We start from the raw sequence: 23,259 nt of genomic DNA, 5'->3' as shown, positions 1-23,259 counted from the left end.
ACCATCTTAAAAGATGCACATTAAATGCCAAGAAGCCTTTTATGTCTAGCTTGGCCCTTAACTCTCAGAAATGACCACATGACAAACAGTCCTAAGCATAGCACACAATATTGTCTGATACAACGCCCTACCTATTGTTGTGGTTAGCTCTGGCCCAGCTCCTGCCCCAAGGACTGTGGATGTGGGGGAGACATCCACATGCTGCAGGCCTGTTTTGCCCCCCCCCCCGGTGGAATCTGCTGATGAAGGCTCCTCTGACACAAGAAGACATGAGTGACAGGGAGGAGGAGTGTGTGGCAGACAGCTCTGAAGGAGATCAATTATCTAGCTCCTCCTTGGATTCAGAACAAGAGTTAACGATACAGCCACGCATGTGGAGAGCGATGCATAGGCAACAACAACTGAGAGATTATTATCAAAGAAAAGGAGGCCACCTGTGGTTGGGTGGGGCTGTGGTATAAATAGCAGCCTGTGGGTTTGGCCATTGTATAGGATTATCTGATCGTTGTGTTTCGTGACTGCTTTACTGACTTTGACCTTTTGTGTGCTGATTTTTCCCCACTTTGAAACTAAACCAGAGCAAAGGGTGTTTCACTTTGTGAAGGAAGAAGGACTGTGAATTACCTCACAGCTGCAATCTAAGTATCACAGAACTGATAAGGGACTTGTACAAATTACCAGTTTGTTTGGAGACTAGTGCTCTTTGCTATACCAAAAGAGGGCTTAGGTTAAGTGAATTTTCATTATAAAGAACATTGTTTTGAATTTTCAAACGTGTGTGTGTCTGAAATTTGTACCTGTGAATTTTTGGGAGGAGTCTACCAGAGAGCCCGACAGAACACCTATCAAAGACTACTTCAGCTTCAAGCACAATAATACATGAGTAAACAATAGATACAAACTCAAGGTAAACCGCTCCACACTTGATTGCGGAAAATATGACTTCAGCAACAGAGTGGTCAATGTCTGGAATGCTCTACCTGACTCTGTTGTTGCTTCCTCACACCCCCATAGCTTTAATGTTAAACTGCCTACCTAGGACCTCACCCCATTCCTAAGTCTGTAAGGGGGCATGCAAAAGAGCACCAGTGTGCCTATCGTCCCTGTCCTACTGTCCCCATTTATTTCTACTTATTTCATGTGCTCATGTTCATGTTTATACTTACACAAGAACAGTTTTTTCCCGAACGCCATCACTCTACTAAACAAATAATTCCCTCAACACTGTCAAACCTTTTACTAAGTCTGCACTTCTATTTCTACTAGTTTTTCCTCATCATTCCTATCACCCATTTCCTCCCACTCAAGACTGTATGATTGTAACTTGTTGCCTGTAGCCTAAGATGTTTATTAATATTGATTGTTTCTTCATTGCTTATTTGACCCTTATGACAATCATTAAGTGTTGTACCACATGATTCTTGACAAATGTATCTTTTTCTTTTGTGTACACTGAGAGCATGTGCACCAAGATAAATTCCTTGTGTGTCCAATCACACTTGGCCAATAAAGAATTCTATTCTATTCTATTCTATTCTATATGTTATCTCGTACATGTTTGACTAAATAAATAAATAAAGCAAACCAACAAACTTCTTGTGGTCACTGTTTAGAAGAAAGGTCATAGCTGTATCAACAGCTGACACATTTAAATGACAAGAATTACATATTCAACTTTGTTTGTTTGTTTGTTTGTTTGTTTGTTTGTTTGTTTATTTATTTATTTTGATTTGATTTGATTTGATTTGATTTGAATGCTGCCCTTCTCTGTAGACTCGGGGCAGCTCACAACAATAACAAAGACAATGTAAGAACAAATCTAATAATTTAAAAAACACTAAAAACCCCATTATTAAAAGCAAACATACACACAAACATACCATGTATAAACTGTATAAGCCCGGGGGAGATGTCTCAATTACCCCATGCCTGATGGCAGAGATGGGTCTTAAGAACTTTACGAAAGGCAAGGAGGGTGGGGGCAGTTCTGATCTCCGGGGGGAGCTGGTTCCAGAGGGTCGGGGCCGCCACAGAGAAGGCTCTTCTCCTGGGTCCCGCCAAACGACATTGTTTAGTCGACGGGACCCGGAGAAGGCCAACTCTGTGGGACCTAACCGGTCGCTGGGATTCGTGCGGCAGAAGGCGGTCCTGGAGATATTATGTTGCCACTAACTACAACTTGTATGGATTAAAATACAAAATACCAGGGGGAAGGGACCATCTAGCTTACCTTGAATTAGAATTCAAATAATACTGCTTGTCACAATGGACTGATTGTAAATTGCACATTGGGCAGCTATACAACCCTCTCCCGATCTGGTGCTCTTCAAATGCAGAATTTCCAACCAGCATTGGGTTGGGGGAAAATGCAATAAACATTTACTTTGCAGCTACCTGCCTGAACAGATACGATTGCTAAGGGTTGTAGTGTAAGAAAGCAGTGACTGCACCTTTCTAGAGACGTTTCCACGCTGGGCCTGAAGCATGAAGTCCAAAGTTTGATCATCATTGAAGTATCCCGGGCAAGGCTGGCTGGAAAAATGAAGAAAGCAGTCAGACTGAAAAGTGGACAAAGGAAACATCTTATGTCCATGCCTGGAGCGGAAAGCAACTTTTCCTTCAATGGAGAATATCTGCATTTCTACGAGCCTAAACTTCGCCAGAAGATTTCAAAGTGTTTGTCCACTGAATCTGCTCTCCTAACTATGAGACCAGTAGTGGTTAAAACAAAAGCAAAGTGACAATTTTGGGCCCTAGTAATACAGTGGTACCTTGTGATACAAACCCAGGGTTCGGAAATTTCTTGCCTCTTCTTACGAACTTTTTTCGGCTTACGAACCCACTGCAGATCGCAAAATGGCGCTCCGCCGGGCGCCGCCGCCCGGCTGTCACCTTTTAAAACAGCCGGGGGGCTTCTTGGCGTTCTCCTGAACCTGAACCCGAACTTTTCAGGTTCGGGTTCGGATTCAGGAGGCCGCCGAGAAGCGCCGCCGCCCGGCTGTCACCTTCTGAAACAGCCAGGGGGCTTCTCGGCATTCTCCCGAATGCCGAACCCGCAAGTTCAGGTTCAGGTTCCGGTTCCGGAGGCCGCCGAGAAGTGCCCAGCTGTTTTAGAAGGTTACAGCCAGGCAGCGCTGCTCGGCAGAGCGCCGTTTTTGTGATCGGCGGCAGAGTTTTCGGCCAATCTGGAGGCTGGAAAGGAGGTGGGGAATCCCAATAGGGAATTCCATGGGCGGAGCTTTGACATCATGAAGACGTCCGTCCAGAACCAATTAAGTTTGTAAGACAAGGTATTACTGTATCTTGAATTTCCTAGCAGCAATTTTCCCCACTTGAGTAGAATCTGATTCAGCTAGGTTTCTACTTCACTTGGAGCTTTGGGTCCTTTATGGCCACTTTGCTGCTGTTCTGAGTAGTGCAGGGAGATGATGTTGGGGCAGAGTTTTGCGCACATGGAAGGTAACCCCACCAACTAGCCACAGTTCATTGAAGTTTTCAATGAAAAACACTGCAGTAGGGCTTTCTTGTAAAACAAATATTTTTACTTTTCTTCTTATCCAAATGCTTCATTAAATAAACTGTAATCTGAACTATTATCTGAAAGAGTAGTAGATCCTTGGAACAAACTCCCAGCAGACGTAGCTGGTAAATCCACAGTAACTGAATTTAAACATTCCTGGGATAGACGTATATCCATCCTAAGATAAAATACAGGAAATAGTATAAGGGCAGACTAGATGGACCATGAGGTCTTTTTCTGCCATCAATCTTCTATGTTTCTATCATCTTTACTTTTAAACACTATAATAAACCATTCACAATACTATCATATAACTTTTATGACATCCACCACTGCAACCACCCACAAACCACTAAGCACTAAACCACCAAACCCCTATAACAAACCACCCAGCACAAACCATTCACTATAACAAACCATTCACTATAACAATCTACACCCATGCAAGGGTGTTACTCCTTATATAGGTTACAGCCAATCAGGTTGCAGCACCACTAGCAAACCCATGACTACATACTGATTATGGCTTCCATCAGCCTTTCGTATAGTTACAAACCAATTACTTGCATTGTAATATTACCTCAGAAATAAACTTATTTCTAACAGATGAATCTTGTGCACATACGTAATACAAAAACAGGTAGCCTTCAAAGCCTAACAACTCTTTCATGCATCTTTTTAACATGGCTAGGATTATACACACACACACCCCACACACATTTGGACTTGAACAACTTCAAACCAAAACCTTTTTAATGCTACTGGTAATACCAGGCTTATTGTTTCAACTGCAAAGCCATAAATGCTTTCATAGTCAGAGGTAGCTTGTTTAAAAGGTGTGTCATGTGTTATTTCTCATCTAGTTAGGGCTGCTTCTATATCTAGTAAGCTTTTGGCACAAACTAAAGATGTACCTGTTCATTTAACACCAAGGGGAATAACTTAAATGAGTCAAACAACTAATAAGGGGAAATATATTCACTGCTCGCTTGAAGGCAACAAATGTCAACCAGATTCCTGAAAAGGAGAAACTCCGGTTAATAAGGGTTACTAGCAAGAATGTGGCAGGTAACTGAATAACTGCCTAGCCCAAAATAGAATGAGTTTTCTGCTTCCATAATGACAAATGTTGTTGTTGACGTCAGCAATTACTCTCCTCTACAATTCAACTTATTTTCAAGTCTGCGAATCAACTTACAACATTACAGACATGTTTTATTGATTTGGTTTGATTTGATTTGGTTTGGTTTGATTTGGTTTGGTTTGATTTGGTTTGGTTTGGTTTGGTTTGGTTTGGTTTGCTTTGCTTTGCTTTGATTTGATTTGATTTGATTTGATTTGATTTGATTTGATTTGATTTGATTTGATTTGATTTGATTTGATTTGATTTGATTTGATTTGATTTGATTTGATTTGATTTGATTTGATTTGATTTGATTTGATTTGATTTGATTTGATTTGATTTGATTTGATTTGATTTGATTTGATTTGATTTGATTTGATTTGATTTGATTTGATTTGATTTGATTTGATTTGATTTGATTTGATTTGATTTGATTTGATTTGATTTGATTTGATTTGATTTGTATGCCGCCCCTCTCCGTAGACTCGGGGCGGCTAACAACAGTGGTAAAAACAACATGCGACAATCCAATACTAAAACAGCTAAAAACCCTTATTTTAAAACCAATCATACATACAAACATACCATGCATAAATTGTAGAAGCCTAGGGGGAAAGAATATCTCATTTCCCCCATGCCTGACGACAGAGGTGGGTTTTAAGAAGCTTACGAAAGGCAAGAAAGGTGGGGGCTATTCTAATCTCTGGGGGGAGTTGGTTCCAGAGGGCCGGGGCCGCCACAGAGAAGGCTCTTCCCCTGGGTCCCGCCAAACGACATTAATGGAATAATTTTAAAAAGCACCAGCCATCAAAGGTTTGGATGAATATATCTTTCAGTTGCTTAGAGCTGTTCTCCAGTGGCTCTTCAGAAACAGATCAACCTGACCCAACGATGATTCACTAGACGCGCTGAATGCCAACTCCCCAAAACCCCATCCAGCTTAACCAGATTTAAGGAAAGCTGATTTAAGAGAAAAAACATTCCACAAGGCTGAGAGGAAGCGCCTATAGATTAACGCTAACAAGAGCTGTTCCCTATTAACCTGCCATTACATATGAGCTCAACAAGAGAAGCAGAAAAGGTCACACTCCCCGCCACTCAAACCCAGTAACCTGTCAATATTCAGCTGCTCTAGAGTCCAACGCTGTTCCAAATCTTGACCTCGCAGTAAAGTCAAACCATGTTCGGTGGTGATCAAAAGGTCACTGCAATTGCTGTCAGGAGATTTCACTGCCTGCAGAAACACAACGCCACCACTGCAAGAGACAGAGAGCAAACAAAAGCAATGAGTAAATTACAGTAACGTCAATCATTTTCCCAGTGTACTCAATTCCTACGGTTTTTCTGGTCACGGACTCATTGTTATGGTGGCAGTGCTGTGCAGAATAGGTTTCCCATTTTTTCTTCTAATGCATCTTTTTTCCAATTTCCAGTCTCTCATACAAGCCTGAAACTTTCTGATAGTCTCTGCTTCAAGTATTAACTAGCTCTGTGCCATCTGTTTTATTTTTCTGTTATTACTGCAAAAGCAATTCAATTTATGTTAAAAAATAGGAGAGGAAACACATAGCATTATGTGCCCATGGGGATGCTGTGACAGTCATAAGTGCAAAAATGGTCATAAGTCACTATTATTATTATTATTATTATTATTATTATTATTATTATTATTATTATTATTTTATTATTATTTTATTATTATTTTATTATTATTATTTTATTTTTATTATTATCAGGGCAGCTCACAACAGTAATTCAAAAACAATATAACAGTGAGACAAATCTAATATTAAAATAAAACATATCTAAAACCCCAACAATTTAAAAACCATACAACACATACATACCAAACATAAAATATAAAAGCCTGGGGGAGGATGTCTCAGTTCCCCCATGCATGGTGATAAAGGTGGGTCTTGAGTAATTTGCGAAAGACACGGAGGCTGGGGGCCGTTCTAATCTCTGGGGGGAGTTGATTCCAGAGGGCCGGGGCCGCCACAGAGAAGGCTCTTACCCTGGGGCCCGCCAAACGACATTGTTTGGTCGACGGGACCCGGAGAAGGCCAACTCTGTGGGACCTTATCGGCCGCTGGGATTCATGCGGTAGAAGGCGGTTCCGGGTGTATTCTGGTCTAAAGCCATGTAGGGCTCTAAAGGTCATTACCAACACTTTGAATTGTGACCGGAAACCGATCGGCAGCCAGTGCAGACCACGGAGTGTTGCAGAAATGTGGGCGAATCTAGGGAGCCCCACGATGGCTCTCGCGGCCGCGTTCTACACGATCTGAACTTTTCCGAACACTTTTCAAGGGTAGCCCCATGTAGAGAGCATTGCTGTGACCTTTTAAAACAGCCGGGCGGCTTCCCAGCAGCCTCCCGAAGCCAAACGCCAAACCCGAACTTCCGCGTTCGGCGTTCGGAGGCTGCCGGGAAGCCCCGCCACCCGGCTGTCACCTTTTAAAACAGCCTGGGGGCTTCTCGGTGGCCTCCCGAACGCCGAACCCGGAAGTTCGGGTTTGGCGTTCGGCATTCGGGAGGTCGCTGAGAAGCCCCCAGGCTGTTTTAAAAAGTGACAGCCGGGCGGCAGTGGTTTTTTTGCGGGTTTTTTTTTTTATTGCACGGATTAATTGACTTTACATTGTTTCCTATGGGAAACAATGTTTCGTCTTACGAATGTTTCGTCTTACGAACCTTTCGTCTTACAAACCTCCCCCTGGAACCAATTAGGTTCGTAAGACGAGGTATGACTGTATTCCTATCCCAATATTTTAACTATAATTTTTAACCACTAAATATTAATCTCCGTTTTCAAGCTAAATAGTTCTTACTGTTTATTAGTTGCCATCTGTAAAATTTAGGGCTAATTTTAGCTACTTTATGATTCAGGTTTTTATCTTCTTAGTGTTGTTAGGGAGCAAGAGATTGCAAGATTGGCTAGGAAACTGTCACAGGACATTGAAAATTGAGATCATAGGATCACAGCCGCAGCCCAGCAGGGCAGCAAAAGCCACAACCACCCCAAATTTCATTCGCTCGTTCTTTCTGGAATCATAGGCCAAAAATGCTCATTCATTCCTACATCCAATTAAAGGTCATGACAACAAGAGTTTTTTGTAACACAGAGATATTTCTAGTGTTTTTGCCCAATTGCAATTTTAGTTTAATCTTAATTTTACATTATATGTATAATGGAGTTGCATCACAACAATAAAAATTATTGGCCAGTCAATTTCAATGATCTACACCAGGGGTGTCAAACTCGCGGCATCACGTAACATATCAGGACTTTTGCCCCCTGTGCTAAACCAGGTGGGAACGGGGTCAGCACATGACACGTCCAGCCCATGAGCTGGGAATTTGACACCCATGGTCTACACCAGTGTTTCCCAACCTTGGCAACTTAAAGACATTTGGACTTCAACTCCCAGAATTCCCCAGCCAGCAAATGCCAGCAAATGCTGGTTGGGGAATTCTGGGAGTTGAAGTCCAAATATCTTCAAGTTGCCAAGGTTGGGAAACACTGGTCTACACAATGAAAGGAAAAACACTCCTTTGAGCAATGGCAACCATTTTTTAAAAATAAAACCTATATCGTCACACTCATTTCTTGAATCTTTAGCCAGCTGAAGATTTGTACATTTCACACTGAATTAAGACTTGGCGATTCACAACTTTCGCCGTAGGAAAAAAGATAGTGTCCTACCTGTAAATATCAATGAACTCTAACAAATTGACCGATCTGTGTTTCTCCCACTCTGGTTCTTCGTGCTGCAGCAGTGGAGGGAAATTATCATGATTTCTGGCCTGCGCAAAGATATCTCGTAAAGCAACTGCATAGACCCGACCTAGGTAGGAAGGAAATACAAAGTCTAAAATTCGGTTGTGTTCAATAAAGCAGGTGTGAAATCATGTCAGAAGCTGGAAAGTTAAAGGCATTCAATGGGGACAGCCTATCACTATGAGGGCTTTATATATATACAGATAAACATTCAACTATTCTACAATAATCATATTTCTGTTCAGTTGATCTTGGGAGTCTTTATCACCATATAAGTTGTTGTGGTTAGCTCTGGCCCAGCTCCTGCCCCAAGGACTGTGGATGTGGGGGAGACATCCACATGCTGCAGGCCTGTTTTGCCCCCGGTGGAATCTGCTGATGAAGGCTCCTCTGACCAAGAAGACATGAGTGACAGGGAGGAGGAGAGTGTGGCAGACAGCTCAGAAGGAGATCAATTATCTAGGTCCTCCTTGGATTCGGAACAAGAGTTAATGATACAGCCACGCATGCGGAGAGCGATGCACAGGCAACAACAACTGAGAGATTATTATCAAAGAAAATGAGGCCACTTGTGGTTGGGTGGGGCTGTGGTAATTAGTGAGGCTGCTATAAATAGCAGCCTGTGGGTTTGGCCATTGTGGAGGATTATCTGATCGTTGTGTTTCGTGCCTGCTTTACTGACTTTGTGTTTCGTGCCTGCTTTACTGACTTTGACTTTTTGTGTGCTGATTTTTCCCCGCAAAGTGTGTTTCACTTTGTGAAAGAAGAAGGACTGTGAATTGCCTCACAGCTGCAAGCTAGGTATCACAGAACTGATAAGGGACTTGTATAAATTACCAGTTTGTTTGGAGACAAGTGCTCTTTGCTATACCAAAAGAGGGCTTGGTTTAAGTGAATTTTCATTATAAAGAACATTGTTTTGAATTTTCAAATGTGTGTGTGTCTGAAATTTGTACCTGTGAATTTTTGGGAGGATTCTACCAGAGAGCCCGACAGAACATAAGCGGGTTTATGTTATCACCAGCTCAGTGGATTTTTTCTGTTAGAGCTTTTTACATTTAGTCTTCGTGTTTTCCCAGAAAAAAACATGGCAAGCCCTGCACTCATTTAGTGCAGAACACATGAACAAGGCTCTTTGCATTGGTATCCATGTGATCCATTATCTAAATTGTTATTATGGTTGATCCCATAGTCAGCCAGATGTTTAGGCTGGATTTGGCATTTTAACCAATCAAATCTTTTCTGAGGACAGGGATAGACAGACGTTGTTTGATTCTGTTAAAGTTATTGCTGCAGGATGTAAGCTTTTGCACATAAAGCTCCTTCTGATGGCAATTTTGTCAATGTTGGTGTTTAAGCGGTGCTCCAGATGTTTTTGGGTTGCAGCCAAGGTGTATAGGAATATTGATACTATCTCTGCTTTCTTTTGCCACATTCATAGAAACATAGAAACATAGAAGATTGATGGCAGAAAAAGACCTCATGGTCCATCTAGTCTGCCCTTATACTATTTCCTGTATTTTATCTTAGGATTCGATCTACATTCGTTCTATTTATTTTATTTTTATTTATTTATTTTGTCCAATACACAATGAGGGTTTTAGTGGGTATATATCTATATACACATAGTAAAATACATGATGAAGGTTATAGAGGAGATACTCATAGTAAAATATATCTAAGAAATAATAGAAAAGAAGATAAAGTAATAGAACATATCAATGAAAGAATAGAAGAAGAGATATAGGAATAGAAGAAAGGAATAGGAGATATAGGAGAGCAATAGGACAGGGGATGGAAGGCACTCTAGTGCACTTGTACTCGCCCCTTACTGATCTCTTAGGAATCTGGATAGGTCAACCGTAGATAATCTAAGGGTAAAGTGTTGGGGGTTTGGGGATGACACTATGTAGTCCGGTAATGAGTTCCACGCTTCGACAACTCGGTTACTGAAGTCGTATTTTTTACAGTCAAGTTTGAAGCGGTTAATATTAAGTTTAAATCTGTTGTGTGCTCTTGTGTTGTTGTGGTTGAAGCTGAAGTAGTCACCGACAGGCAGGACGTTGCAGCATATGATCTTGTGGGCAATACTTAGATCTTGTTTAAGGCATCTTAGTTCTAGACTTTCTAGGCCCAGGATTGAAAGTCTAGTCTTGTAGGGTATTCTATTTCGAGTGGAGGAGTGAAGGGCTCTTCTGGTGAAGTATCTTTGGACATTTTCAAGGGTGTTAATGTCTGAGATGTGATATGGGTTCCAACAGATGAGCTGTATTCGAGGATGGGTCTGGCAAAAGTTTTGTAAGCTCTGGTAAGTAGTGTGAGATTGCCAGAGCAGAAGCTACGTAGGATTAGGTTTACAACTCTTGAAGCCTTCTTGGCTATGTTGTTGCAGTGGGCTTTGGCACTTAAATCTTTTGTTATTAGTATACCAAGGTCTTTACTTCTATTTGTAGGCCTTTGTACTTTGTGATTTTTCAGAGAGTCCCTTCTCTTTTACTGTCTCCAGGTCCTGCAACATCCATTATCCAGACTTTTTTTTGCCTTTCTTATCAACAATTGTTAATTCTAGGATGTTCTGTGGCAGGTGCTTGTATGTTTGAACTCTAAAATCCCAGAGCACTTTATCTTCTTCATTTTCCATTACTTTGACTACTTTGTTTTCCAATAGTTTTTGCTTGCAGACAAATGGGATTTCTTGCAGATCTTCCAAGGCGACATTATTGCTACTTTGTCATGCCATTATTTGCAGTCGGTCTGTGAGATCGTCTGGCAGCAGTTAAACAGGCAGCCACTCTTCTTTCAGCTTCTTTGCAGAGGTGGCATTTGCTGTCTGGTAACATCTTCTCAATTCTAGCTTTGTTCTTAAAGCTTAGTTTGTGCAGTCAGAATTAGTCCCTTTGTGTCTCTTTTCAACTTACCAGCTCTTAGCAACTGCCAGGTTTTCTTGATATCTACTTTGAATGCTAGGTAGGTAGATAGGGGTGAGTGTGTGTGTTTGTGTGTGTGTGCGTTGATCATGTAATTGCCCTTCCATATCTCTTATTTTATTTATTTATTTCATCCAATACACAATGAGAGTTTTAGTGGGTATATATATATATATATATACCCACTTACATCCTGCAGGGTGATTCGACGCAAAAATATGTAACCCTTCCCTGGTGCAGAGCTGAAGGGATTGGATACTGTAGCCTAGAGGATAATTCTCTGCTTTACAAGGCAAAGGTTGCAGGTTCAAGTCCCAGTGGGTATGGCTAGCTGATGAGGCCAAAATAAGGCCGAAATAGATCTATCCTAGTCTCCCTTAATTTTCAAATTCAGCAAAAAACATGTGACATATATATATATATAGAGAGAGAGAGAGACAGAGAGGAGATACTCATAGTAAAATATATCTATGAAAGAACAGAAAAGAAGATAAAGTAATAGAACATATCAATGAAAGGATAGAATAAGAGATATAGGAATAGAAGAAAGGTATAGGAGATACAGGAGAGCAAAAGGACAGGGTACGGAAGGCACTCTAGTGCACTTGTACTCGCCCCTTACTGACCTCTTAGGAATCTGGATAGGTCAACCATAGATAATCTAAGGGTAAAGTGTTGGGGGTTTGGGGATGACACTATGTAGTCCGGTAATGAGTTCCAAGCTTCGACAACTCGGTTACTGAAGTCATATTTTTTACAGTCAAGTTTGGAGCGGTTAATATTAAATTTAAATCTGTTGCGTGCTCTTGTATTGTTGTTTCTTTTCTATTTTTAATTTGATCTTTCTTGTAAACCAATTTGGTCTCTCTGGTATTCAATAAGCCTTCACTGTGTACAAACTTGTATCTTCTCCACCGTCCTTCAGATATTCTTCCAATCCTCTTTTTCTTCAACTTTTATTGTACTTGCAACATTTCATACCCATCGATGATTCTTAGTAAGTAGTCTGCCAACATGACTGCGTGAATGAAGACCATGATTCATTGTCATTATATTTCTTGCTTTCCTATCTAGGGCTTTTAGTTCTGCTTGGATCCAATCCATACTTCCAGCTGTGTATTTAATGACTCGAATGGCCCACGTGTTCATTGCCTTGACTGCATTTCTGAGTTTGGACTTTCAAGATCTTTTATACAGGTAGTCCACGATGTATGACAATTGAGCACAGAATTTATGTCGCTACGTGAGAAATTTGCTAAATGAGCTTTGTCCAATTTTACGACATTTCTTACCACATTTGTTAAATGAATCACTGAAGCTATTAAATTAGTGACACAGCTGTTAGGTAAATCTGGCTTCCCCGTTTGAGTTTGCTTGTCAGAAAGTTGCAAAAGATAATCACATGATGACAAGGCACTGCAACCATCAGAAATATGAAACAGCTGTCAAGCATCCAAATGTAAATCACGTGACTGTGGGAATGCTGCAATGGTTGTAAGTGTGAAAAAATGGCCTTAAGTCACTTTTTTCAGTACTGTTATAACTTTGAACGATCATGAAACAAACTTGTAAGTCGAGGACTACCTGTATTCCCTTCATATATTCCCTTCTAATTTCTTGACTTTAACGTGCTTGATGTTGTCAACTTGAAAGATATCCAGGTATTTGTATATGATGATCTTCTAACTCTTGTTGTTATTTCCATAGGGCATCTAGATTCCTTCAATTTCTACTAATTTCCCTTGTGGGTGGTAAGGTTGGTACATTTGTCCAGGCCAAGCTCCATTGCAATATCTTAGCTAAGTGATGGCGAACCTATGGCACAGGTACCACAGGTGGCACGCGAAGCCATATCTGATGGCACACGAGCTGTTGCCTTAGCTTAACTCCAATGTGCATGTGTGTGCTGACCAGCTGATTTTAGGCTGGCACAGAGGCACTGGGAGGGCATTTTTGGCTTCCAAAAAGCCTCCGGCAGGATGGGAGAGCGTATTTTTTACCCTCCCCCAGCTCCAAGGAAGCCTTTGACCCTGGGGAGGGCAAAACACGAGCCTATTGGGCCCACCAGAAGTTGGTAAATAGGCCATTTCTGGCCTCCAGATGCCTTGGGGGGGGGGCTGTTTTTGCCCTCCCCAGGCATTGAATTAAGGGTGTGGGCACTTGGGCATGAGCGATAGCATGTACCCACACTCTTTCGACACCTGCGGGGAAAAAAAGGTTTGCCATCACTGTCTTAGCTCTACCTACAGAGAGTATTGAGCAGTGATTCTATTTTAGATGGCGTTTTTCCATGCAGCTTCAGATTCTCCATGTAAAGGAAGGATGATAGCTTGGAAGATGCTTCTGGTGTTTGATAGCCATGGCCTGATATGTTCAGTTTTGTTGACAAAGGAATCAGTGCAATGACAGACAGTAGTGGTGACAGTGGGACTCCTCCAATCGTGCTGTTAATCTCTCCCAGCCTATCCCCATTGACCGGCAACTATGTCTTCCACTATGCCCATGATGAGTCCTCTCTGTGGGCATGCGTGCCGTCGCCAACTGTTCTTCTGGGTACCGTTGCATGCATATTTGCCAGACAGTTGGTTCAGCGCAAATGCGCACAACAGAACCCAGAAAAGAAGTTGGTTGCCATGCGCATGTACACTGGAACGCTGCTCCCTTCCGGGTTCCGGCACTCCAGTGTGTACACACATATGTGGTCCAGTTTTGACACTCAGTGCCAAAAAGGTTATCCATCACTGCACTATGCCATTGAACTTTGCACAAAGCTTCTGATATTTCTATTGACTCCTTCTAGGCACTTGATTATCCAATCATGTGGCAGGAAGTTGAATACCTTCTTTTGCATTCAAGTTGATGTTCCTTCTCTTGCAGTTTTCCAAAATCATCTTTTCAATTAAGAGCTGGGTTTTTTTTTTCTTTCCTCTGCTCCTCGGAACATTTTCTGCTCATTTTCTGCTTAGATATCATTATATTTTTAACTTTTTTATATGGAAGAAATTGGTACCTTTCTAAGCAATATAGTACCAGTTATATATACAGTGGTACCTCGTGATACGAACCCCTTGTGATACGAACATTTCGAGATACGAACCGGGGGTTTGGGAATTTTTTGCCTCTTCATACGAACTTTTTCGACTTATGAACCCACCACAGATCACAAAAAGGCAGATGTCCTTCCTGGTTGACTGAAACGTGGCCTTCAGGAAGGACGTCTTTGTGACGTTAAAGCTCCGCCCATGGAATTCCCTATTGGGATTCCCCACCTCCGTTTCAGCCTCCAAATCGGCCGAAAACACCGCTGCCGATTGCAAAAACGGCGCTCCGCTGGGCGGCACCACCCGGCTGTAACCCTCTGAAACAGCCGGGCGCTTCTCAGCGGCCTCCGGAACCCGAACCTGAAAAGTTCGGGTTCGGGAGAACGCCGAGAAGCCCCCCGGCTGTTTTAAAAGGTGACAGCCGGGCAGCGGCACCCAGCGGAGCGCCATTTTGCAATTCCCCCCCCCCTTGCACACATTAATCGCTTTTACATTGTTTCCTATGGGAAACATTGTTTAGTGTTATGAACTTTTCGCCTTACGAACCTCCTTCCGGAACCAATTAGGTTCGTAAGACGAGGTATTACTGTATATGTAAAAGAAAAGGAGTTGATAAAAGGAGTTTTTTAAAGATATTGAATAGAGTTGGGCTTTACAGAAAAGTCTTGCCCATAGTGATTTCATTTTATACCCACCAAGCCAACTAGATATTCTTTAGGAATGAAAATTGCTGTGCTTGATATGATTTTGGCATTTATAATTTAAAGAAATAAGTATCCTGAAGGCGAAGCCCATTAAATGCTTGTTATCGGGACCTAAGTAATGCTACCATGGTTTATGGATCAAACTATGTAATTTCAGTATGCTTTAGAAATAAGAATAAGAAAGCAACTGGACATTTTACCAAAGCCAAACAGGATGTAGACTGCTCCATGACAGGTGACATAAGCCTGTGGATCAATCAGTTTTCCACTTCTATTGATACTGTATTTCACAGGTCCTCCCACTGGGTTTCCAGTTTTACCCGATATCAGGATAAAACTTAATTCTGGCTGCATAAGAAAAAAAAGGAAGAGGAAATGTGAAGATGGGAATCCAATCACAATCTATCCAATGCACATCCAAGAAAAAGTGAATGAAAAACATTTTTTATTATTATTTTCTAGCTGCATCCTGTTAAATCTTTTCAGGTTTCTTATTTAGCCAATCTATCCAAGGGTCAGATGCTGTGGGGAAAACTGAGTTAGTAGTTTTTGAATAAACAAAAGTTTATAATATTTTTCTGCTTCAGAAACCAAGTCTGGCACATTGTGGAAGGCTAATCATTAAGCAGTTATTCTAGCCTAATCTGTTACTCTCTAAATATCTTGGACACCTTGCTGGGATAAGCTATAAGAAAATAATGGGTTCAGATCTTCCTCCTTCCTTATCCAGGCTTGGGAAGTGCATCCTACCTGTGTTTTTCCAAGGGTCAAGACCATCAAATCGCTGACCCGATCTCCATCCACATCAGGTATAATAACAGCTGGAGCAGCCAAGATTCCATTGGAAAAGTGGGTGGAATCAAAGGTCCAAACTGGTTTCCCTAAAGGGTGATATACGATAAAATTTATTTATTTATTTATTTATTTTATTAATTGGATTTCTATGCCGCCCCTCTCTGAGGACTCAGGGTGACTCACACCATATAATACACAATATACAGTATAAATTTGTATCAACCAAGAAGTATCTTACCAACTGGCTAGAGCAGGGGTCTCCAACCTTGGCAACTTTAAGAGTTATGGCCTTCAACTCCCCAATCAGCTGATTGCAGAGGTGAATTTTAGGAACAGGTTCATTGGTTGTGAGCTCTGTGCTTTGTTTTTTTTTCCTGCCTCTGAAACCTCCATTTCAGAAGGTTTTTTTTCTGAAGCTCCGTTTCAGAGGTGTTTTTCGTAAAGCTTCTTTTCAGAGGCTTTTTTCAGCCTCTGAAACCTCTGTTTAAGAGGCTGGATAGGCCTACATGTGGAATATATCTCGCACCCAAATTTTCATCCTTTTTTGGTAGGGAAAAGGTGTGTCTTATAGTCCGAAAAATATGGCACTTTTAAAACTTTTGTTTTAACTTTAAGTGGCCTTCTCCGGGTCCCGTCGACTAAACAATGTCATTTGGCGGGCCCCAGGGGAAGAGCCTTCTCTGTGGTGGCCCCAGCCCTCTGGAACCAACTCCCCCCGGAGATTAGAACTGCCCCCACCCTCCCTGTCTTTCGTAAACTACTCAAGACTCATTTATACCGCCAGGCATGGGGGAGTTGAGATAGCTCTTCCCCCTAGGCCATTACAAGTTATGCATGGTATGTTTGTGTGTATGTTTGGTTTTATAATAGGGGTTTTTGGTTGGTTTTTTTATTATTGGATTGTACATGTTGTGTTTATTATTGTTGTTAGCCGCCCCGAGTCTACGGAGAGGGGCGGCAAACAAATCCAATTAATAATAATAATAATTATTATTATTATTATTATTATTAAAAGTAATCCATATACAGTAGTTAGCCGTGAAGAAAGAAGGTTGACAATTCAATGGCACAGTAGATCCTTGACACTTCTCATCTAAAAAGATCAAGTGTTGGAAGAAAAGAAAAGAAAAGGTCTCCAACAAGGTCTCCTTCTAATAAAAACCACGAATCAGAAAACTCCCCATTTTCAATAGTGTGAATTATTAGCTGCACTAAATCAACTTACCTGATGAGGCATTCAGAAGACTGAGGAATGTAGAGGTCCCAGTAACAAGGCAAACAGGCTCTGCAGAGAATGCAGAGTCCAAATTCTTACACTGCACACCCAGAATCTCTTCTTTAACAGGACTGGACCATAAAATGCTCCCGTTCATACCCGAAAGTGCCATTATTGTTACCCACGGTGTGGAGACACCTGTAAAAGGGCACATGTAAGAGAGGTAAATTGATCTTTCTATAATGAAAAAGGAAAAAAAAAACTGCTGTGGAGGGTTGTGCTACTTTCAAATGTTTCCAAGGCTACTTGGAAAGTAAAGTATACAGTGGTACCTCTACCTTCAAATGCCTCTACTTACAAACTTTTCTAGATAAGGACTGGGTGTTCCAAGGGGTTTTTTGCCTCTTCTCAAGAACCATTTTCCACCTACAAACCCGAGCCTCCGAAATTGTAACCAGAAAAGGCAGGGAGAAGCCCCTGTGGGGCCTCTCTAGGAATCTTCTGGGAGGAAACAGGGCTGGAAAAGGCGGGGAGAAGCCTCCATGGGGCCGCTCTAGGAATCTCCTGGGAGGAAACACAGACTCCGCCTTCCCTGTGGTTTCCCCAATCGCACGCATTATTTGCTTTTACTGTACATTGATTCCTAGGGAACAATTGCTTCTTCTTACAAACTTTTCTACTTAAGAACCTGGCCACGGAATGAATTAAGTTCGTAAGTAGAGGTACCACTGTACATTGCAATGTGTCATAGGAAATGAATTCTCAACTAATTAATTGAAGTAATTATTCAGTAAGAAATCAAAGACACTTAAAAACTGTCACTCAGTTATGAAAAAATTGTGTTCACATTCCTTGCAGGCAAGTTTGCTAGAGAGAAGGTTGAGTTTGTGGATTGCCAGCTTGCTATACTTTCATTAAGCTCTGAATTCTGAAATTATGTATTACAACTTGTACACTTACCCAATACGCTAGCATTTTTTAAAGCTGTGAAGGAAAGTAAGACATCAGGGAGACCATCATTATTTACATCAAAAAGTTCTGGTGGAAACAGAACTCCATCTGAAAAATAAGGTGGAATAATTATTTGTCCAGGGTGCAACTCTCATCTATTCTAAGCATATTCAGGATAGCTATCGATACAGGTATCATAAAAATCTTGGGGTAAACATAATCTCACTACTTTCTCCTCTTAGCCCACTCAGATATATTTCTTGACCACTGTAATCAATTCTGTTGAGCTAACATCTCACAAAACTACATTCTTGAGAAGCTTTTCATCTCAACCTTGAAACTCATTGTCACTGCTATTTGCTACAAATATTTTAAAAGATTCAGATCACCTAAAATCCAAGAACATGAGTTGCATGATATGAGTTCTGCAATATTTCAAAATGAGGAAAACAGGAATTGAACAAAATTGATGTCACGACTGATCCAAAGTAACAAACTGGAATCTACACAACCGCAAAGATAAATTACTGATGTAAAGCTATTTTGAAGATTACTTCCCATCATGCTGTGGTTTTTAGAAACTACAAATCCTGATCATCACTCTACTACATAATAGCTCTTGCACATGCTAAATATCTTGCTCTGTACTAAATATCAAAATAGTTATATCATTTCCATATAATTCTGAAGTGGGAAACATGGAGATATCAAAAACAGCATTTAAAAATGGCATTTCCAGCTATAGAATAACAAATCAAGGAAATTAAGAAATAAAAGATAAGTGTTATGTTTCCTGGAATACTAAATGAACTTAAATTTAAACCCTCAGTTTTTTCTCTCTGTCCAAAGATCAAATTCAATTAACATTCCCATGTATGACTCAATAGATTCACATATGCACATTAATTACCAGCCATTAAATGTTCAACTGGATAGAGCATTTAGTCCAATGTATGTGTAATCGCTATACTCAAAATCAAAGGAAATAAATCTTTGAACAGTATAACTGCCACAGAATTAAATAAATATATTTATGTAAGTGGTATAAAAATAATCCTTAATATGTTTTGTTTATGGAATTTGAGATAATTTGGAACAATTGCTTAATTGGACATAAGCTAAGATAGCTTTTACTAAACTGAAATAAAACTTTCAATATGGTATAAATAAAATACCCCAATCAAGAAACTGCCAAAGAGCCAACTAAATAATCTCTAAGACCATCCCCACTAGCACTGACAGGCAAGCCACCAGACTCTAGACCAGTGATGGTGAACCATTTTTTCAATCGGGTGCCAAAAGAGTGAGGCCACGCGCTGCCGTGCATGCGTGAGTGCCCACACCATAATTCAATGCCCCGGAGGCCTTCTGGAAGCTGAAAACAGCCTGTTTCCCAATTTCTGGTAGACTTATGTTTCGCCCTCCCCAGGCTCCAAAGGCTTCCCTGGAGTTGGGGTAGGGTAAAAACTCCTTCCCCCATACCGCGGAAGCTCTCTAGAAGCCAAAAACGCCCTCTCAGAGCCTCTGTGCAAGCCAAAAATCAGCTGGCCGGCACACACCTGCATGTTAGAGCTAAGCTAGGGCAACAGCAGATATGCCAGCAGATATGGCTCCACATGCCACCTGTGGCATCCATGCCATAGGTTCACCATCACTGATCTAGACTGACGGCAAACCGCACACCTTATATGCACTGCAGAGGTGGGTTCCTCCTAGTTCGAACCGGATCACCCAAACTGGTAGTTTTGATGCATTGATGATATTACCTTTTTGCAACTATGATGTTACCTAGATCAAAAATCAAGGTCAGAGAGCACTAAAGAGCCCTCATTTCAACCCTGAGCTACAAATATTTTCTTCTATTGGTACCTATAGTTTCAACAAAACTCTCCGTATGTTTCTTGGTAATTGAAGAAATTAAAAAAGACTTAGAAATTTGGAATAGTTTAAAATTATCTTTCATGGGAAGAATAGCAACCATCAAAATGAATGTACAGTGATCCCTCGATTATCGCGAGGGTTCCGTTCCAAGAGCCCTCGCGATAATCGATTTTTCGCGATGTAGGGTTGCGGAAGTAAAAACACCATCTGCGCATGCGCGCCCTTTTTTCCATGGCCGCGCATGCACAGATGGTGGAGTTTGCGTGGGCGGCGGGGAAATCCCGATCTTCGTCTGCTCGCTGCTGCTGCGGCCGCCCAGCAGCTGATCTGCTCGGCGGCAGCAGCGAGGAGCCGAATCGGGCTTTCCACTTTGCGTGGGCGGCGGGGAAACCCCGATCTTTGTCTGCTCGCTGCTGCTGCGGCCGCCCAGCAGCTGATCTGCTCGGCGGCAGCAGCGAGGAGCCGAATCGGGCTTTCCCCTTTGCGTGGGCGGTGGGGAAACCCCGATCTTCGTCTGCTCACTGCTGCTGCGGCAGCCCAGCAGCTGATCTGCTCGGCAGCACAGCAGCAGCGAGCCGACGAAGATCGGGGTTTCCCCGCCGCCGACGCAAAGGGGAAACCCCGGCTCCTCGCTGATGCCCCCGCTCGCCCGCCCGCCTGCCTGCCGCCCGCCAGCAAGAGGGGGAGAGATAGAGAAAGAGAGAGAAGGAAAGAAAGAGATGAGAGAGGGAGGAAGAGAGTGTGAGAGAGGAAGAAGCAAGATAGAGAAAGAGAGAGAGAAAGAAAGATGAGAAAGGAAGGAAGAGAGTGACGTCATCGGGTGGGAAAAATCGCGATATAGCGTTTCGCGAAGCTCGAGATCGCGAAAATCGAGGGATCGCTGTATTACCTAAGATATTGTTCCTATTTCAAGTATTACCTATAAATCCAGGGGGGAAATTCTTTAAAGATTTAACAACAATTGTTAAAAAAATTATATGGCAACATAAGAAGGCAAGAATAAAGTTAAACATACTAGAAGATATAAAGGAAAGAGGTAGATTTGCCTTGCCCAATTGGAAATTATATTATAAGGCAGCCGCATTAACTTGGATTAAGGAATGGGTAACAATAGAAAACAGAAGAATATTAAATCTGGAAGGGCATGACTTGATGCTTGGATGGCATGCCTTCCTCTGGTATGATAAAGATAGGACACATTCTTATTTTAAAAGTCATACAATAAGAAAGTATTTATTAGAAGTCTGGAAAGATATTAAGAAAGATCACTTTCTAACAGTACCAGATTGGATATCCCCATTAGATGCGATCTGCCACCCTAACTTGATGCAGGATAGAAGGACACCAAAGTATAAAGAATTATTAGATTAACAAATGAAACTAAAAACAAGACATAACTTGCAAGAAGAAGGGTTTAAACTAGATTGGTGGCAATATATACAGATACAGTCGAAATTTCAAAGAGACAGTATAACATACAGTATATATTTAATAAGAGTAAAAAAAAATTAGGTATTTTACATTTGCTTCTATTTGTACCTATAGTTTCAACAAAACTCTCAGTATGTTTCTTGGTGGGGTATACATTTCATGATTTAAAATGTTATTTTCAGATATTTCATACCTGCCACCTGTCCTAAGTTGTGAATCCAAGTATTATGCAAGTCTCTTGGTGGACAAGGAATGAGGAAAGCGCACACCAACACAAGGATCATGGAGATAATCACAGTGAGTAAAAAGATGGCTGTGCGCAAATAGAGCATCAAGGAACTGGTTGTCTTCTGCTCCAAACCATTGTTCATTTCACTTTGGTACTCTTCTGTCATGCCCTCCGAGAGATGCTGCTTAGCTATACTAGTTTCCATATCGGAATCGACATCCTGGACGTCTGCTAAGGGACTTTTCCCATTTTTAACTCCGCCATTCTTCTGCAAATTGAGGACCAAGTCATCTTCACTCTCATCACTGTCAGCCTGAGTGAGAGGGTCATATTCTCCAAGGTCTGGACTCTTCTTACCTGAGAAGGTAGATGAAAAGTGAGAAATATAATGAAAGAATTTGTGGTATTTTCAAGACCACTAAAAATCATCTAAAACAGTGCTTCCCAACCTTGGCAAATTGAAGATATTTGGACTTCAACTCCCAGAATTCCCCAGCCAACGAATGCTGTCTGGGGAATTCTGGAAGTTGAAGTCCAGATATCTTCAAGTTGCCAAGGTTGGGAAACACTGATCTAAAAGATAGGAAGGCAATTTATTACATAAGGTAACAGGCATGCTTGATGCATGGAGATGGCACTGTTGGGCAGAAGAAAAAGTCTCCCTATATTTCAAATTTTATTTTGAATTATATTATTTTTATTTAACAAATTTATTCATCACCATTTCTCTGTAGGGAGTTTTTCTTTGAAGAAGTGTATGGATTATATAATTGTTAATGCCTTCACTTCTATAATAGAAAACAATTATCTGTGAAGCTATTACCGTATTTTTCAGAGTATAAGATGCATCTTTTTCCTCCCTGAAGGCTGAAAATTTAGGTGCGTGTTATATTCTGAATGTGCTTTTTTTCAAAGCTTTTATTTCCACCCCAACGAGGTGCTAACGATCTTTCCAACTCTTACCCAGCTCTTACAATGAAAGAGCTTGCGGGCTCTTTCCATTGTTACTCTCTCAGAAGAATGTTTTTCCAGCCCTAAATCTTTACAGGTTTTTTTTCATTGCTCTACTTGCTCCAAATAAGTTTCTTTCCAGCCCTAACAAGGTGCTATTACCAGCTTGCAAGCTCTTTCATTGTTACTTTTTCCAAACAGGGTTTTTTTTAAGCCCTAACAAGGGGATAAAATAATGTGCTGAAGCTGACCAGACTAAGGATGCGAGCCAGATAAATAGGTAGATTTTTTTTCCCTATTTTCCTTCCCAAAAACTAAGGTGTGTCTAATACTCTGAAAAAATACAGTATGTTGTTCCTTTATGGTTAACCTATATACAGTAATCCCTCGCTACTTCGCAGTTCATCTTTCGCGGATTCGCTACTTCACGGCTTAAATTATCCTGCTGTGAGCCGCCCCGAGTCTGCGGAGAGGGGCGGCATACAAATCTAAATAATAAATAAACAAATAATAATAAATAAATAAATCAAAGGGGGCTTAAATCCATTAAATCTATTAAAAAATTTAAATCCATTAAAAATTCATAACAATTCTTCTACAGTACTACTGTACTCTATTAGAGAAACTGGTAGGATATCACATGTGGTTCCAGCTGAGAAACATCATTGAATGACTGTTTAATGCAAAGGGTGGGTTTTAAAAGTCCAAATAT

General features: G+C 41.2%; 1 protein-coding gene across 1 annotated transcript in view; it reads right to left on the bottom strand.

Moving 5' to 3' along the window:
* Nucleotides 1-23,259, bottom strand: part of FAM234B (family with sequence similarity 234 member B) — a 44,835-nt gene that overhangs the window by 14,484 nt on the left and 7,092 nt on the right. The window contains exons 2-9 of the mRNA XM_070755972.1: nt 21,561-21,953; nt 18,065-18,163; nt 17,114-17,302; nt 15,844-15,974; nt 15,294-15,441; nt 8,347-8,488; nt 5,756-5,899; nt 2,451-2,532 (exon numbers count right to left, since the gene is read on the bottom strand). Coding sequence (XP_070612073.1) covers nt 2,451-2,532; nt 5,756-5,899; nt 8,347-8,488; nt 15,294-15,441; nt 15,844-15,974; nt 17,114-17,302; nt 18,065-18,163; nt 21,561-21,953 — 1,328 coding nt within the window. The remainder of the gene's footprint in view (nt 1-2,450; nt 2,533-5,755; nt 5,900-8,346; nt 8,489-15,293; nt 15,442-15,843; nt 15,975-17,113; nt 17,303-18,064; nt 18,164-21,560; nt 21,954-23,259) is intronic.

The sequence above is a fragment of the Erythrolamprus reginae genome, chromosome 6, assembly GCF_031021105.1.
Source record: "Erythrolamprus reginae isolate rEryReg1 chromosome 6, rEryReg1.hap1, whole genome shotgun sequence".
In the NCBI taxonomy this organism is placed as follows: Eukaryota; Metazoa; Chordata; class Lepidosauria; order Squamata; family Dipsadidae; genus Erythrolamprus; species Erythrolamprus reginae.
The sequence above is the reverse complement of the archived record's forward strand: the minus strand, read 5'-3'. Positions and strand labels throughout refer to the sequence as shown.